Source organism: Lygodium microphyllum, chromosome 2 (genome assembly GCF_053477565.2).
Source record: "Lygodium microphyllum isolate KBCC chromosome 2, Lygodium_microphyllum_v1.1.10, whole genome shotgun sequence".
In the NCBI taxonomy this organism is placed as follows: domain Eukaryota; kingdom Viridiplantae; phylum Streptophyta; class Polypodiopsida; order Schizaeales; family Lygodiaceae; genus Lygodium; species Lygodium microphyllum.
In genome coordinates, this window is record NC_141136.1 from 5,874,279 (window position 1) to 5,888,595 (window position 14,317).

General features: G+C 43.8%; 1 protein-coding gene across 2 annotated transcripts in view; it reads left to right on the forward strand.

Annotated features, from left to right (window-relative positions):
* The first annotated feature begins 5,802 nt into the window (after nucleotides 1-5,802).
* FH (frataxin-like protein) overlaps nucleotides 5,803-14,317 on the forward strand; it is a 65,412-nt gene continuing 56,897 nt past the window's right edge. The window contains exon 1 of one of the 2 annotated variants that reach the window (XM_087690656.1): nucleotides 5,803-6,048. In XM_087690656.1, coding sequence (XP_087546782.1) covers nucleotides 5,821-6,048 — 228 coding nt within the window. In that variant the 5' untranslated portion in view covers nucleotides 5,803-5,820. The remainder of the gene's footprint in view (nucleotides 6,049-14,317) is intronic. The other variant, XM_087690653.1, reaches the window with a different exon arrangement.

Genomic DNA, 14,317 nt, shown 5'->3' on the forward strand with positions numbered 1-14,317 from the left:
AAAGAAAATTCAAGAAAATTAAAAAGTATGAAGCAAAGTGGAACAAGGCAACCCGACAAAAGGATGAGGAGAAAAGATCAATAGTGCAATGTAAACCTTAAAAGTCGAGGCAAAGGCAAATGCACATTTAAAAATGTAAAGGCACCCCCAATTTTTTGTAAAAGAGTGCCAAACCCCCTCTTGTGCAAGTTATAAAGAGTAGACGGGCATAGGTGAAGGCATACTATAAATAGAAGGGAATAGGAAAAGAGGACCTTGGCAAGATGGCCAGTCTTGTAAAAAAGGGGATAGGTGCCCAAAGGGATAAGGGCATGTATAAAACCCAAAAAGTGAATAGAGAAACTCATTCTTAGTGTGTACTTAAATTGGATCTCCTCTTCCTCTTCCTCTTCTTCTTCTCTTTTCTTCTTCTTCTTGTTCTTACTTATTTGTGCTTGCGTTTGAGAGAGGGAGTGTGAGGGAGTGAGTGTATGAGGGTGAGGGACCCTGGTAGAGAAGCTTTCCATCTTCTCCCCTCTTGTTCTCATCTCTTTTCTTCTCTTATCTTGTGCACGCGGCTATGGAGCATGGAGCTTAAAGGTGGAGGATTGAGGTTGCTTGAGCTCGCATCTTGGATTGTGGAGCTACTGGTGTGTTTGAAAGAGAAGGGTACTCGATCGAGCATTGAGGTAAGCTCACTACACCCGTAGACTTGAGAGCACATACGGCTATGTGAGAGGTGGCCATTGGCATTCGGCTTGAAACACTTGAGCAATAAGCGGTCTGTGAGTCTTGGTTGTTGAGTGAAGGCTCCCCACAGCCTTAGTGGCTCTGCAACATACTCTGCCTCTATAGTAGAGATAACCATGCATTTCTCCACCTTAGACATCCAAGAAATAGCACCTCCATCAAAGGTGAAGACATAGCCAGAGGTGGACTTCCTACTATCTATATGTCCTACATAGTCAGAGTCACTGTATCCCATGACTCCTATATCTTGGCTACCATAACAAATGCACATATCTATTGTACCCTTCATGTACGTCATAATACCCTTGGTGGCATCCTAATGTCATCATCCAGGTGTAGCCATGTAGCATGTTATAACTCCCACTGCAAATGCTATGTTAGGGCGAGTAGCTATCATGGCATACATCAAACTCCCCACTATAGATGCATGGGGGATCTTAGCCATCTTGGCCTTCTGCTGATCAAACTATGGACAATTGGTCTAACTAACCTTCATGTGAGAAGGTGAAGGATAGCCAATATGCTTAATATTCTGGAGATGAAACCACTCAAGGACCTTCTAGATGTACTCCTTCTGTGATAAGTAAAGAAGCCCCTTAGAGTGATTGTGTGTAATGCACATCCCAAGAATATGTGAGGCCTGCCCCATGCTCTTCATCTCAAAGCTATTCTTGAGCCGACCTTTAAAGGCATCCAACTCATGATGAGCACTCCCAGCAATCAACATATCATCCACATACAGGATCAAGATCATAAGACTGCCATCTCGAGCTTTCTTTTGAATGAATATGGATCCATATTATATTGGGAATATCCCTATGAATGCATAAAAGCATCAAACTTGTGGTACCATTCCCTAGGTGCTTGGTTAAAGCCATAAAGACTCTTTCTCAATGGTCCCTGCCAGGTTTTGCAAAGCCCTTAGATTACTCCATGTAAATCTCATCATGCAAGTCCCCATGAAGAAAAGCCGTCTTGATATTCATATGATAAAGATTCAAGTCAAGTTAAGTAACCAAAGCCAATAGCAAATGTAGGGTAGTCATCTTCACAAAAGGAGAAAAGGCTTTCATCAAGGTCCACACCATGCTCCTCCTTGAAACCCTTAGCAACCAATCTAGCCTTGTATGTCAGCTTGGGGTGTCCATGGGTACTTTTCAACTTATACACCCACTTGTATGGAAAAGTATGCTTTCTAGTAGGTAAATGAATCAATTTCCATGTATGATTTTTTTGCAATGAGTCATACTTTGACTACATGGCTATGGGAGTGAATATCTCCTCTATGCACGACCTCATCAAGTAAGAGGCTCACCAACATTTGTCACCATAACATAATCCATAGAGGGCTCAAACCGCACAGGCTGGTGTCTATCTATAGTAGACCACCTCAAATAGGTAGGGGGCTTGGACATCCCATGGAGCATTAGGGACTTGGGCCACTAGAGCATTTGGTCATTGCTGTAGGCTATCTAGTTAGCTGTACAATAATAGGAGGCTCCTCTTGAAATATCACCCTACGTACCTCAATGACATGTTGAGGCTACGTATGCATTTTCTCCTCATTGAGAACAACATTATGGATGCGGATAACCTTCCAAGCCTCCGGATCCCATAGGTGATAGCCCATCTCATGTGCAAATCTGCTTATTGTGTTTATCTTTGAGTACATGATAGAAAGCTTCACAACCAAAGACATGTAAATGAGCATACAAGGCAGGTTTTCTAAACCACATCTCCTTTGCAACTTGATATATCAAGAGCAATACATGGGGATCGATTTCTCAAGTGTATGGCAGTAGTAATTACCTCAACCCAAAAATGCTGTGGTAAGTCTACCTAGCTAAGCATACTACGAACTCGCTCCTAAATTATCATATTCATACACTCAACCATGCCATTTTGGGATGGGGTGTACCAAGGTGGTTAATTGTTGACACTTAGTGCCCCTTGAAAAAAATGCTCAAAAGTCTTAGAGATATACTCATTCCCATTATTAGACCTTAGGCATTTCAGCCTACACCTAGATTGGTTCTCAATCAAAGCAAGCCAACACTGAAAATGTAGCCAAGACTTCCGATTTCTACTTAATAGGATATACCCAAACTTTATGCGTATAGTCATCAATGAAGATAACGAAATACTTTGCACCACCTAACAACTTGCAAGGCATGGGACCACATACATTTGAATAAACAAGAGCCAATGGCTCATCCATGAGTGTCAAACCAAACTTTAATGCATATTACATGTATGTTTACTATATAAACAATGATTGCAAGACCCAAAACACTTGTAGTCAAGGGGCAGGAGATATTATGCAAACGAATAAGTATTTTCATTCCTTTTAAGGACATATGCCCAAGGTGACAATGCTAAAGAGATATATGTGGAAATGCATCCATTGCCAAAACATGGTCAATTGACCCAAATACAAGCAAAGGATAGAGTATATTGGACTGAATACCATGTGCAATGACAAGATTCCCACGAGTAATCTTCATGAGAATCACCAAAAGAAACTACATAGCCAACATCATCCAAAGTGCTAGCAGAGATAAGGCTCTTCGTGAGAGCCGGTACATAATGTACATCATGAAGAGTAAACATACAACCTGAACCAAATTGCAGCTAGACATCATCAATACCAACTATCTCTAGTTCCAGATCATTACCCAAATGGACAAATCCAACCAAACTATGATAGGAGTGGAACCACTCTCTATGAGGAGTCACATGAAAGGGAGCCTCGGAATCTATCAGCCAATACAAAACAGGTTGCTGTAATAACCTGCAAATCAAACCCAAAACCACTACTAGGTCAAGTTGAAAACAAGGAGTCCTGATCAAGTAGTCCACAAACGCAATATAAAGAATTGTCAAATGGAGGTCACTGCTTGCATAAACAATGCAATAAAAATCAATTACAATATGCTAAAAATGAAGTATATCAGTAGAATAAATCAATGCCAAAGAGGGGCAATCACTGATGTAAGACAAACTACAACTACTAGGAAATAGCTCCAACTAGCAACGAGTGAATATGTGATGGGCATTGAGAATTGTCAAAGAATCAATGTGTTAGATTGAGATACATCCCATAGGCATAACCATCACGGATAGAGTGGATCTCATAAGTAATAGAGGAGACTAATTGAAGGCACAATGGACTTGGCAATGTAACGAAAGCTCAATACATAACCAACCAAGATACATATATCACTGACAACATTGTGATAGGGACATGTGCTGGTCCAAGAGTAATGTCAGATCAGCCCACTAAGTATCAACTACATATATAAAGCATGATAAGAGCATGTACATGTCACTAAGTCCCACGGTCTCAGTGTTAGACCATCAAGCTCAATTGCATAACCAAATGCTCAATGTAATATCCAAGTGTCAATGAAGTGACTCCCACTAGAATAAAGTGAGATGAGAAATGAGCAAGCAAAGCTTAAATACATCATATATATAGCATCAAACATCCAAGATCCAGGTGTATACATCCAAAGCATCCAAGTGAAAGTAGTTGGTGGCAAAGCATCCAAGTAGGTAATTGACAACCAACATCAATGTCTAAAAGCTCTAGAATAACTCAAAAGCAAATTAAAGGCAAGGCTCAATATCCGTCAAGCATAGTCAAGACATGTAGTATCCATATCAAACATAAACATCTAAGAGGATTGCCCAAGGATCATCATCCAAGGATAATAGGCATAAATTGTCCCAAAGAATGCTTGTTGTAGGTAAATGACAAACAATGTCAATCAAAAAGAGCTGCGATCACTGCTTAAAAGCATTTTGGAGTCATGACAAAGCATGTAACATGTACCATGAGCATTGGTATATCAACCCAATTAGTCGGTACGCACTTGAGAAGCAATAGGCATGTATTCCACTAACCAAATGAACTTCAACCCTACTTATTATAGCAATGCAAAACCTCTATAAAATTGAGCAAAAGAGAGCTCAAATCAGTCCTAGAGTATTTTAATACTTTGGCGTAACATCCCCAAAAGATATTGTATTAAATAGGCATCCCAGGAAGCATAAGTGACCTCCAGATGTGAAGTGTTGTCTTGAATTGTATGATAGCAAATTGTCACAAATTGTGAATCAATGGTTGATCTCAGGAGCTTCAAATGATGTATAAGATGAAAAGAACGATGTCGGGAAGATTCCAAAGGTTGCCAAGTGCCGAGAATAGTGCTAGGAGTTGGAGGATGGGGTTAAGATTGTCAAGGAGTGGGCAACATCAATATTCACAATTCATGTTGTTGCTGGTCTTATTGTTGGTATTGAGGCCTTGGGAGCACTCTAAGGTGCTCAAACAAATCGAGTGATGCCTTGGAACAAGGTGCAAAAGGGAGGAAAGAAGTCGGGTAGAAGATAGAGCTCAATACATACCTTGGGATGAAGAATCCATGGGCTGCCATTGAAATTGAGAGCTGAAGGTTTTTTCTATAAGCTGAAGTAATGCTAGGTTGACGGGCTCGAGCTCTTGGGGGAGATGGAACTGATACTAGTTGAAGGGAGTAAGCCCTGAAGTGGAAGCACATAGTAGAATCAAAAGTAAGAGAGAGAGTGAGACACAAGACGTGGGAACTCCTATAGTCACAATGTGTGACCGACCTTCCCTTTATTCAAATGTCGCTTTGAAAGAATAAAGAATAAAGTGACAGTGATGGGTGCTCGCCACGTCATGTACAAGTGTGCAAGTAACTAATACACAATGCGGGTACTGTCAGTGTAATTGGTAGATGGGCGGCTGGGTATAGGCGCCTTTACTCCCAATAGTATTTTCCCTCTCCTCAGGAGAACTAGAGCTATTGGTGGGGGGTGGCGCTACCCATGCCCAAAAATCACAATTAGTGCTTGAGAGAAGATAATATCTCTACTACATAGGCCCCAATCCATGCACAACTTCTTGTTTTGTTTAAAGAGGAGCTCAATGAGCATTTTCGACTATGGTTTTTGTTGTTGCTAGCAATTATTGAGCAACTTGATCTTTAATCTTGTAGCTTTAGATTGAACATCGAGAAGTTTAAGACCCCTAGTTCTACCTCTTTCTTCCAAGAGTCCATCGAAATGGGTGCTAAATATCTATCCTTGCCTGGCTTGGCTCAAATGAATTTTCCCATCATCGAGTGTCCCTCCTTTTTTTTTTGTTGGAGTTCGAAGTTTTTGTGTCTTACCTGCGCTCGTCTGTGCGGCGCAAGCATCGCGCTAGCCTCGACATACTCACTTCGAAGAAAGGCCCTCGAGCTTACTACAAAGGCAAGAATTGCCTTCCCACTGGTCGACACACAAGCAAAGGTAAGAATACATCCCGGCCTTTCTCTTTAAGCGTTGGCTTTAACGTAGGTTAACAGGCATGACAGGCACTGCCTTGTTAGGTTTTGCGGAGCTAGAGTACGATCATGTTATCAGGCATCGCCTCTTTAGGTTTTACAGAGCTAGTATTGGCCCTTGTCTCAGGAACTGTGTGCATTGGCGAGCCAAGCTCTTAAGAATAGAATATATTGGGACTCCAGGGTCTTAGATACTTGTCTATTGGCCGAAAAAGTGAGCTAAAGATGTCTCTGTGTCTGTGTCCACATCGCTATGAGCTACAGGGCATGCTTTGTTCTTCCGAAGGTCTAGTCATTCCTAGCTCTAAGAAGATTCCAAATCATCATAGATTCATTGTTGGGCTTGCCCTGCTCATCAAACGAAATCAATTTCTGGCTGATGTTCTTCTCAAACTCTGCTGCCTTGACCCAATCCTGAGCTTTCCTCCATATGGCTTTGACCTCTCTGCACTGTCAAAAGAGCTGACACACGCACTTTTCCTCCCTATTGCAGAAGGTACAGTATGCTGAACTCTTATAGCCTTGCCAAGCCTGTCCTCGGTTGTGAGCTTGTTCCTTATGAGTCCCCACCGCATGACATTTAGCTTGTGTGAAGTGACATTAGCTTGATCAAACCATGAAGACGTTGGCCAGCTTTCTTCTGTTCTTCTAGTTTGTGCTGCAGCCATTCACTCTCTATTTTTCAAGTGGAGGAGGACATCGAGATTCTTGTTGTCCCAAATTTCTGTTCACCTAGTCAGTCCTTTGTTGGCAATCCTCTCTACCATTCTTGTGTCCTCATCAAGAGGTCTGCAAGGGGAATCAGTGGCATGTTTGAAGGTCTAGATCACTTGGATTAGGGACAAATCGCCTCTCCTATCTGCTGCTCCTATTCAATCAGAGTTTGCAAGAATCCCTTGCGAGACTCTCACTATCTCTCGTGTAATGTGTGATTGCTGTAGTTTGATTTCTTGCCTTGAAAACATCACATCCAAGCCAATTCACGTTTTTAATTGCCCCTCTCTTTATCTCGAACTTTTACTAGCCACTTGGATCAATTTGATTCATGGTTGGATCTGATCCATTTGAGCTAGTAACTTGAATAAGAAGATTTTCTAAGTTGAGTTTACGTTGTGGCATCCCTTCTATGTGAACGTACAATAGAAAGGAAAGCAAACATGGAAAGGATGTTGAATCAATGCAGGAGAGAAGGAACAATTTGAGTGCAATTGTTAGAAGATATAAGGTTGCAACGGTTAACCCCAACACACAACTCTACCTCTTATTGTGGGTGCCAAATGGTAGTAGGGGAATGAGCGAGCGAGGAGGGTTGGTTGATCACTACTGATCAATAATGAATAAATGTATGAGGGGTAGGCCGTCTATAATTAGGCAAACAAGGGCGACAACTAGTAATCAAATCACTAAGCCTATAATGTGGGTGCGCATGATTGCCTATAGTGTCCAAAAGGAAATGCATTCATATATCCTCTATCTAAAGTGCCTAAAGCACATAAAATAACAAACAATTGGTAATGTTTGAAGGGGGAAGCTTGAGTGGGAGTATGAGCAAGCGGAAGCAAGAGAGGTGCAAGCTATGGATGGAGTAAGGGAGTAAGGGAGAGATACTCAAAATGTGGAAACTCCAATAGTCACAATGTGTGACCGGCCTTCCTGTACTCATTAGTCTTTGAAAGAATAAGGAATGAAGTGACAATGATGGGCATCCGCCACGTGTAGTGTACAGGTGTGCAACTACTGTAAGTGTAGTGAATACATGGGCGGTGTAGGCATAGGCATGTCTACTTCTAACCACCTCCCGCTTAAAGGAAAATGTGCCTCTAGTGAGGAGAGAACAAGAAAAAAGTGACAAAGTACAAACGTATAGAGAGTATAACAAGATGAGAAAAGACGACATCTCATCCTATGTGCATCATTTTTCCAGGGAAAAATGTTTTGTTAAGAGATTTTTAGTGAGTAGATTTGGGGGATTTTGTTTAGTTGAGACCTTGACAAGCTTAATGAACTTGTCTTCAATGACCTCTCTGATAAAGTAGTAACGCTCCTCAATGTGCTTTGTCTTTGAATGGAAGATCAGATTCTTGGCTAACTAAATAGCACTCATAAAATTTGAATATAGTGTAGGGACCACATCAGTAAGACAAGGTTGGTCTAACTAGAAAGCCTCCTTGTAAGCCTTAGTGATTGCAATATACTCTGCCTCTGTAGTAGATAGAGCCATGCATTGTTGCACCTTGGACATCCAAGAAATAATACCGCTAGCAAAGGTGAAGACATAGTTAGAGGTGGACTTTCTATTGTCTACATGTCTTGCATAATTAGAGTCAATGTATCTTATGACTCGTGTATCCTAGCCACCATTATATATGCACATATCTATAGTGCACTTAAGATATTGCATGATACTCTTTACGGCATTCCAATGCCGCCTGCTAGGTGTAACCATACAGTGTGCCACAACTTTTACTACAAATTCTATATTAGGACGAGTGGCTATCATGGATGATGGTATACATCAAATTGCCCACTATGGATGCATAAGAGTTCTTTGCCATCTAGGTCTTTTGCTTATTAGATTGTGAACAATCATCTTGACTAACCTTCATATGTGAAGGTAAAAGATAGCCAATAGGCTTAACATTCTGCATATGAAACTGCTCAAGGACTTTTTGGATGTACTCCTTTTGTGACAAGTAAAGGAGTTCCTTAGAGGGATTGGGTGTGATGCACATCCCAAGAATATATGAGACTTGTTCTATGTCCTTTATCTTAAAGCTTTTCTTGAGTTGACTTTTCAAGATATCCAACTCATCATGGATGCTTCGAGCAATTAAAATATCATCCACATAGAGTATCAAAACTATAAGGTTGTTATCATGGGCCTTCTTTGTATATTAACATGGATTCATATCACTATGGATATATCCTTGTGAATGCATAAAAGCATCAAACTTGTGGTACCATTCCCTAGGTGTTTGCTTAAGGCCATAAAGGCTTTTTCTTAACGTGTACACTAGATGTTCCTTGTCTTTTTTCTCAAAGCCCTTAGGTTGTTGCATATAAATCTTATCATATAAGTCTCCATGTAAAAAAGCCGTTTTTACGTCCATTTGATAAAGGTCCAGATCTAATTGAGTAATCAAAGCCGGTATCAAGCATAGGATAGTTAGCTTGACTAAAAGAGAAAAGATCTCATCGAAGTCAAATTCATGCTCTTGCTTAAAACCCTTAGTAACCAATTTGGCCCTATATGCCGGCTTGGGGCGTGCAGGGGTACTTTTGAACTTGTATACCCACTTGTAGGGCAAAACATGCTTTTCACTAGGTAAATGAACCAAATTCCACGTATAATTTTTTGGCAACGAGTCATACTCAGACTACATGACTCTCTCCTAAGTGTGACTGTCACCCCTACGCATGGCCTTATCATAGGTAAGAGGCTCACCAGCATCTGTTACTATGACATAGTCCATGGAGGACTCGAACCGCTTAGGAGAACGTCTATCTCTAGTAGAACATCTCAAAGTAGATTGTGGAGCGTGTACTCGTCTAACATCACGGTCATGGGTCACTCGAACTTCAGCTTTGCAGGTTGTCTAGCTGGTTGTACTGGAGTAGGAGGCTTCTCTTGAATATCTCTTTAAGTATCTCAACTAATTGCTCTGTGCTTAGGTTGCTTATGCATTTTCTCCTAATGGAAAACGACATCATAGCTGCGGATGACCTTTCGAGCTTGCGGATCCCATAGGCGATAGCCCATCTCACTGGCATCCTCACAACTAAAGAAGGTGCATTTCATCGACTTAGGATCCAACTTATTACACTTGTCTCTGGGAATATAGTAGAAACCCTCACAACCAAGGATGCGCAATTGACTATATGATGTGTAAAGAAATGCTCTAAACACAGAAAACACAAAAATCAATTATATAACAAAGCACAAATTGATAACATAGAACACAGTTAGGGTTCAGGTAACTTAGAAACAGTGAACACAACGAATAATGAAGTGAATGACTATTGAATATATGGCGCTCATGCGGCAAACACACTATGTAGTGAATTTGAACCTTGAACTTTTGTATCTCTAGGATGAAGGTAGATGTTATGAGTTGGAGAGAGTGTCGTATTGTAAAACAAATCTTGAAATGCAACAAGGCAGTCTTTGTACGTTGAACATTAGCTATCAAACACAACCAGAGATTGGAGTTGATGTAGATAGTGTCAGAGTGCAGCGGTGCGGAAGCGTAGGACTGAGAGAGAGAGAACGCAGAGAGAGAAGGGAGAGAAAGAGACAGTGGACAATGAAGATCTGCTGTATAAAGAATGCTGAATACAAAGATATACACGGGCGCAGTGCGCTGGACTGCATGTCTCCACCTCGATGATGCGACCTGCTGTCCATCTCGAAGTCTGCTGCAGTCTGCACTGTCTGCTGTCTGAAATTTGTGAACAGAGACAGAGACTGCGCGTCACTGGTCTGTAATCTGCGTCAGAGAAGAAGTGTCCTGACTGCTGAAAGTGTCGATTATTAAATAGTCGAAAACTGCCACGAACTGGGGCGCCAGAAACAGGGCCTAGCCTGGAAACAAGTCGGCTGCATTAAATGCAGCCGACTGGGCTGCAGACAGTTGGACTGCCACGTGGCAGTCCGACTGCACAGTCCGACTGACTGTGCAGGCTATGATCTCTCTAACACCCCCTCTCAGAGCCTGGACAGGGCAGAAGCCTGAGGGATCTGGAATGTTGCCGAAGTAGAGCCTGAGGAAGCGCCTTCGTAAACAAATCCGCAAGATTGTCCTCCGTCTTGCAATACTCCACAGTGGTGGTTTCATCCAGAAGCTTTTCTCGGATGAAGTGGAACTGAATCTCAATGTGCTTCGTCCGGGCATGAAAAACAGGGTTCCTTGCCAAGGCAATGCAACTTTCATTGTCACATCGCAGCAACGTAGGACGAGTCTGGGGGCACCCAAGCTCCTCCAACAATCTACGAAGCCACACAACCTCGCATGTGGTGGAAGACGCGGCCCGATACTCCGCCTCAGTAGACGAAAGGGCTACCGTGGGCTGCTTCTTGCTACTCCATGAAATAACACCTGCATCCAAAGTAAAGTAGTAACCTGTAGTAGACCGCCTGTGGTCCACGTCACCGGCCCAATCCGAGTCGCTCCAACCTGCAAGTGCAAGATCTGACCCATCTGTTCCTGCGGGGTAATGAATCCCTAAATCAGACGTCCCCCTCAGATACCGAAGTATCCTCTGAGCAGCCTGCCAATGCACCGTCTTAGGTTCACTCATGAATCCTGCCAAGAGCCCAACAGCAAAACATAGATCAACCCTGGTGTTGAGAAGCCAAATCAAGGACCCAATCAACTGTCGATAGCGGGACGCATCCGCCAAAGGAGAAGCTGAATGGGAAGTGGCCTTCCAGTTCGGATCCATAGGAGTAGAGAGGGCCCGACAATCTTCCATCTCAAAAGACACCAAGAGCTCCTGTACATATCTCTGTTGGGAGATAAAGATCCCCCTCTGAGACTGATAAATCTCATGGCCCAAAAAGAAATGGAGTAGCCCCAAATCAGTCATCTCGAACGTCCGATGTAAAGCTGACTTTGTCTCCTGGACCTGCTGTGCATCATCACCTGTGACAATCAAATCATCAACATATAATACAAACAGCACACAACCATCCTCGGAAGTGTGTACATACAGCTGCGGATCGGCCTGGGACCGCCGATATCCCAACTGAGACTGGAGGAACGAATCAATCTTCTCGTTCCAAGCTCGCGGGGCCTGCTTGAGGCCTTACAGGGCCTTCTTCAACTTGTAGACTTTCCCATCTGAAGAACCAAAGCCAGGAGGCTGCTCAACGTAGATCTCCTCCTTCAAATCACCATTCAGGAAGGCCGACTTCACATCCAATTGATAAACAGGCCATCTTCTATGGCCAGCCAAAGCAAGAACAGCTCTAATGGTTGCCATACGAGCTGTGGGGGCAAAGGTGTCATGACAGTCAATCCCTGGGCGCTGGGCAAAACCCTTAGCAACAAGGCGAGCCTTGTGCTTATCCAAAGTACAATCACTGAGATATTTGGTCTTGAAGACCCACTTGACTCCAATCACCTTCTTCTTCGGGGGGCGTGGCATAAGTGACCAAGTGCCATTCCTCTCAATAGCCTCCAACTCAGCTTCCATAGCTTTCTTCCATGGGGCAGACTGTAAAGCCTCCTTCACGGAGGTGGGCTCTCGATCCTGCATAACACGGGACATCAAACAATAGTTGGAGCAAACAAGCTCCGAAGAATGTGCCTGGTGCCTCTGTGACCGCCGTGGACCATCCTGCGGTCCCCACTCCTCAGGAACCCCCTCGATCCTTGAATCACGGAGTGTGTCATGGGCCCAGCGAGAAGGAGGCCGAACCGCCCCTCGTCGTTCTCCATCAGCAGAAGACTCTGGAATATCCACCGGAGGTAACTCCTCAGAGGGGTCCGGTGGGACAGTAGACTCTGTGTCAGAAACATAATCATAATCAAAAGGCACGGGCTCCAGTGGAACTGTAGAAGGAGCCCAACTCTCCCCTGGATCTCCAAGAACGGGATGGTCCTCACCCGTTGAAGAAGCCGGAACCTCCACAAACCGCACATCATGGCTAGTGTACACATCCCGCTTGACGGGATCATACAGTCGGTAGCCTTGGGACTGGGAGTTGTAGCCAACAAATACCTGTTTGCGAGAAGCCGCTTCAAATTTATCACGGTGAGCCTTGGGAATGTGAACATAGGCATCACACCCAAAGACCCGAAAGTAAGAAACATCTGGCTTCGTCCCAAAATAAGCCTCAAATGGAGTCATCCCTTCCACGGCTGAAGTAGGGGATCGATTAAGAATGTGGACTGCAGTAGCCACAGCCTCGGCCCACAGAACCTGAGGGGTCTGTCGGTGCTCCATCATGGTGCGCGCCATCTCGATCACACTGCGGTTCTTCCGTTCTAGAATACCATTTTCTTGAGGAGTATTGATATTGGCAAACTCCTGGTGAATTCCTCTATCTGCACAAAACCGAGAAAATTCATTAGACACAAATTCACCTCCCTTGTCGGATCGCAAGGTCTTCAACTTCCGGCCTGATCGGTTCTCCTCAAAGAGAAGCCAATCCTTGAAGTGTGAGAAAGCTTCTGACTTTAGTGCCAAAAAATAGGCCCATGTCATCCTGCTATAGTCATCCACGATCAGCATGAAGTACGAGCTCCCACGCAGGGACTCATTCCTCATAGGGCCACATAGATCCGTAGATATTAGCTCCATCGGTGAAGTAGACCGCCGCGAAGCTGTGTGGGGAATGGCATCCCTATGCTGCTTCCCCCGTATGCAGGAGACACATGGCTGCTGGCTCACCACTATATCCGGCAACCCTCGAACAAGCTGTCCACGTGACGCTCTCCGAAGATAGTCATAGTTCAGGTGACCAAACCGAGCATGCCATAACTCAGACTGATACTGTGAGGTAAGGAGAAGAGTAGAGAGGGCAGTGGAAGACTTCAGTTTGTAAATGCCGTTCTCCTCATATCCGGATGAGAGAACCTTCCTCGATCCACGATCAAGGACTCGCACAGTAGAACTGTCAAACTCCACCAAAAGACCAAGGGAGCAAATCTTATGAACTGAAAGGAGATGGTACCCTAATCTTGGTACATGCAAAACCTCTGAGGTATGGGTGCCACCTCGTCCATCCGGAATAAGCTGCATCTTACCCCGACCTGCAACTGGAACTGAAGAGCTGTCTCCAATGAGAACCTGCCCATGCGAAGGTCGCAACTGGGCAACACCATCTGATGAAGGAGTTGTGTGCCGGGAGGCACCACTATCAACAATCCACTCTCGAGCTTGGGGAGCCGTCATCGTAGCATCAGAAGCATTCGGTGAAGCGTCCTCAATGACATCTAGATGAAGAAATGCAGCTGATGAGGGTGCAGCCACCGCTCCAAAATCCTTGGTGTCCTTCTTCTTGGTGTCCTTCGTGTCTTTGTCAGGGCAATCCTTCTTCCAATGGCTAGTCTTTCCACAAATATGGCATGTGGAGTCTTTGTCCTTGTCCTTCTCCTTGTCCTTCTTGGACTTGTTATCCCCCTTCTTCTTCTTTTGGTCCTTCCTCTTCTTCTGAGAGGCTTGACCTGTCAACGCCTCCGACTTGGAAGCATTCTGTCCCTTTAAATGTTCCTCTTGGTCCAAGACCA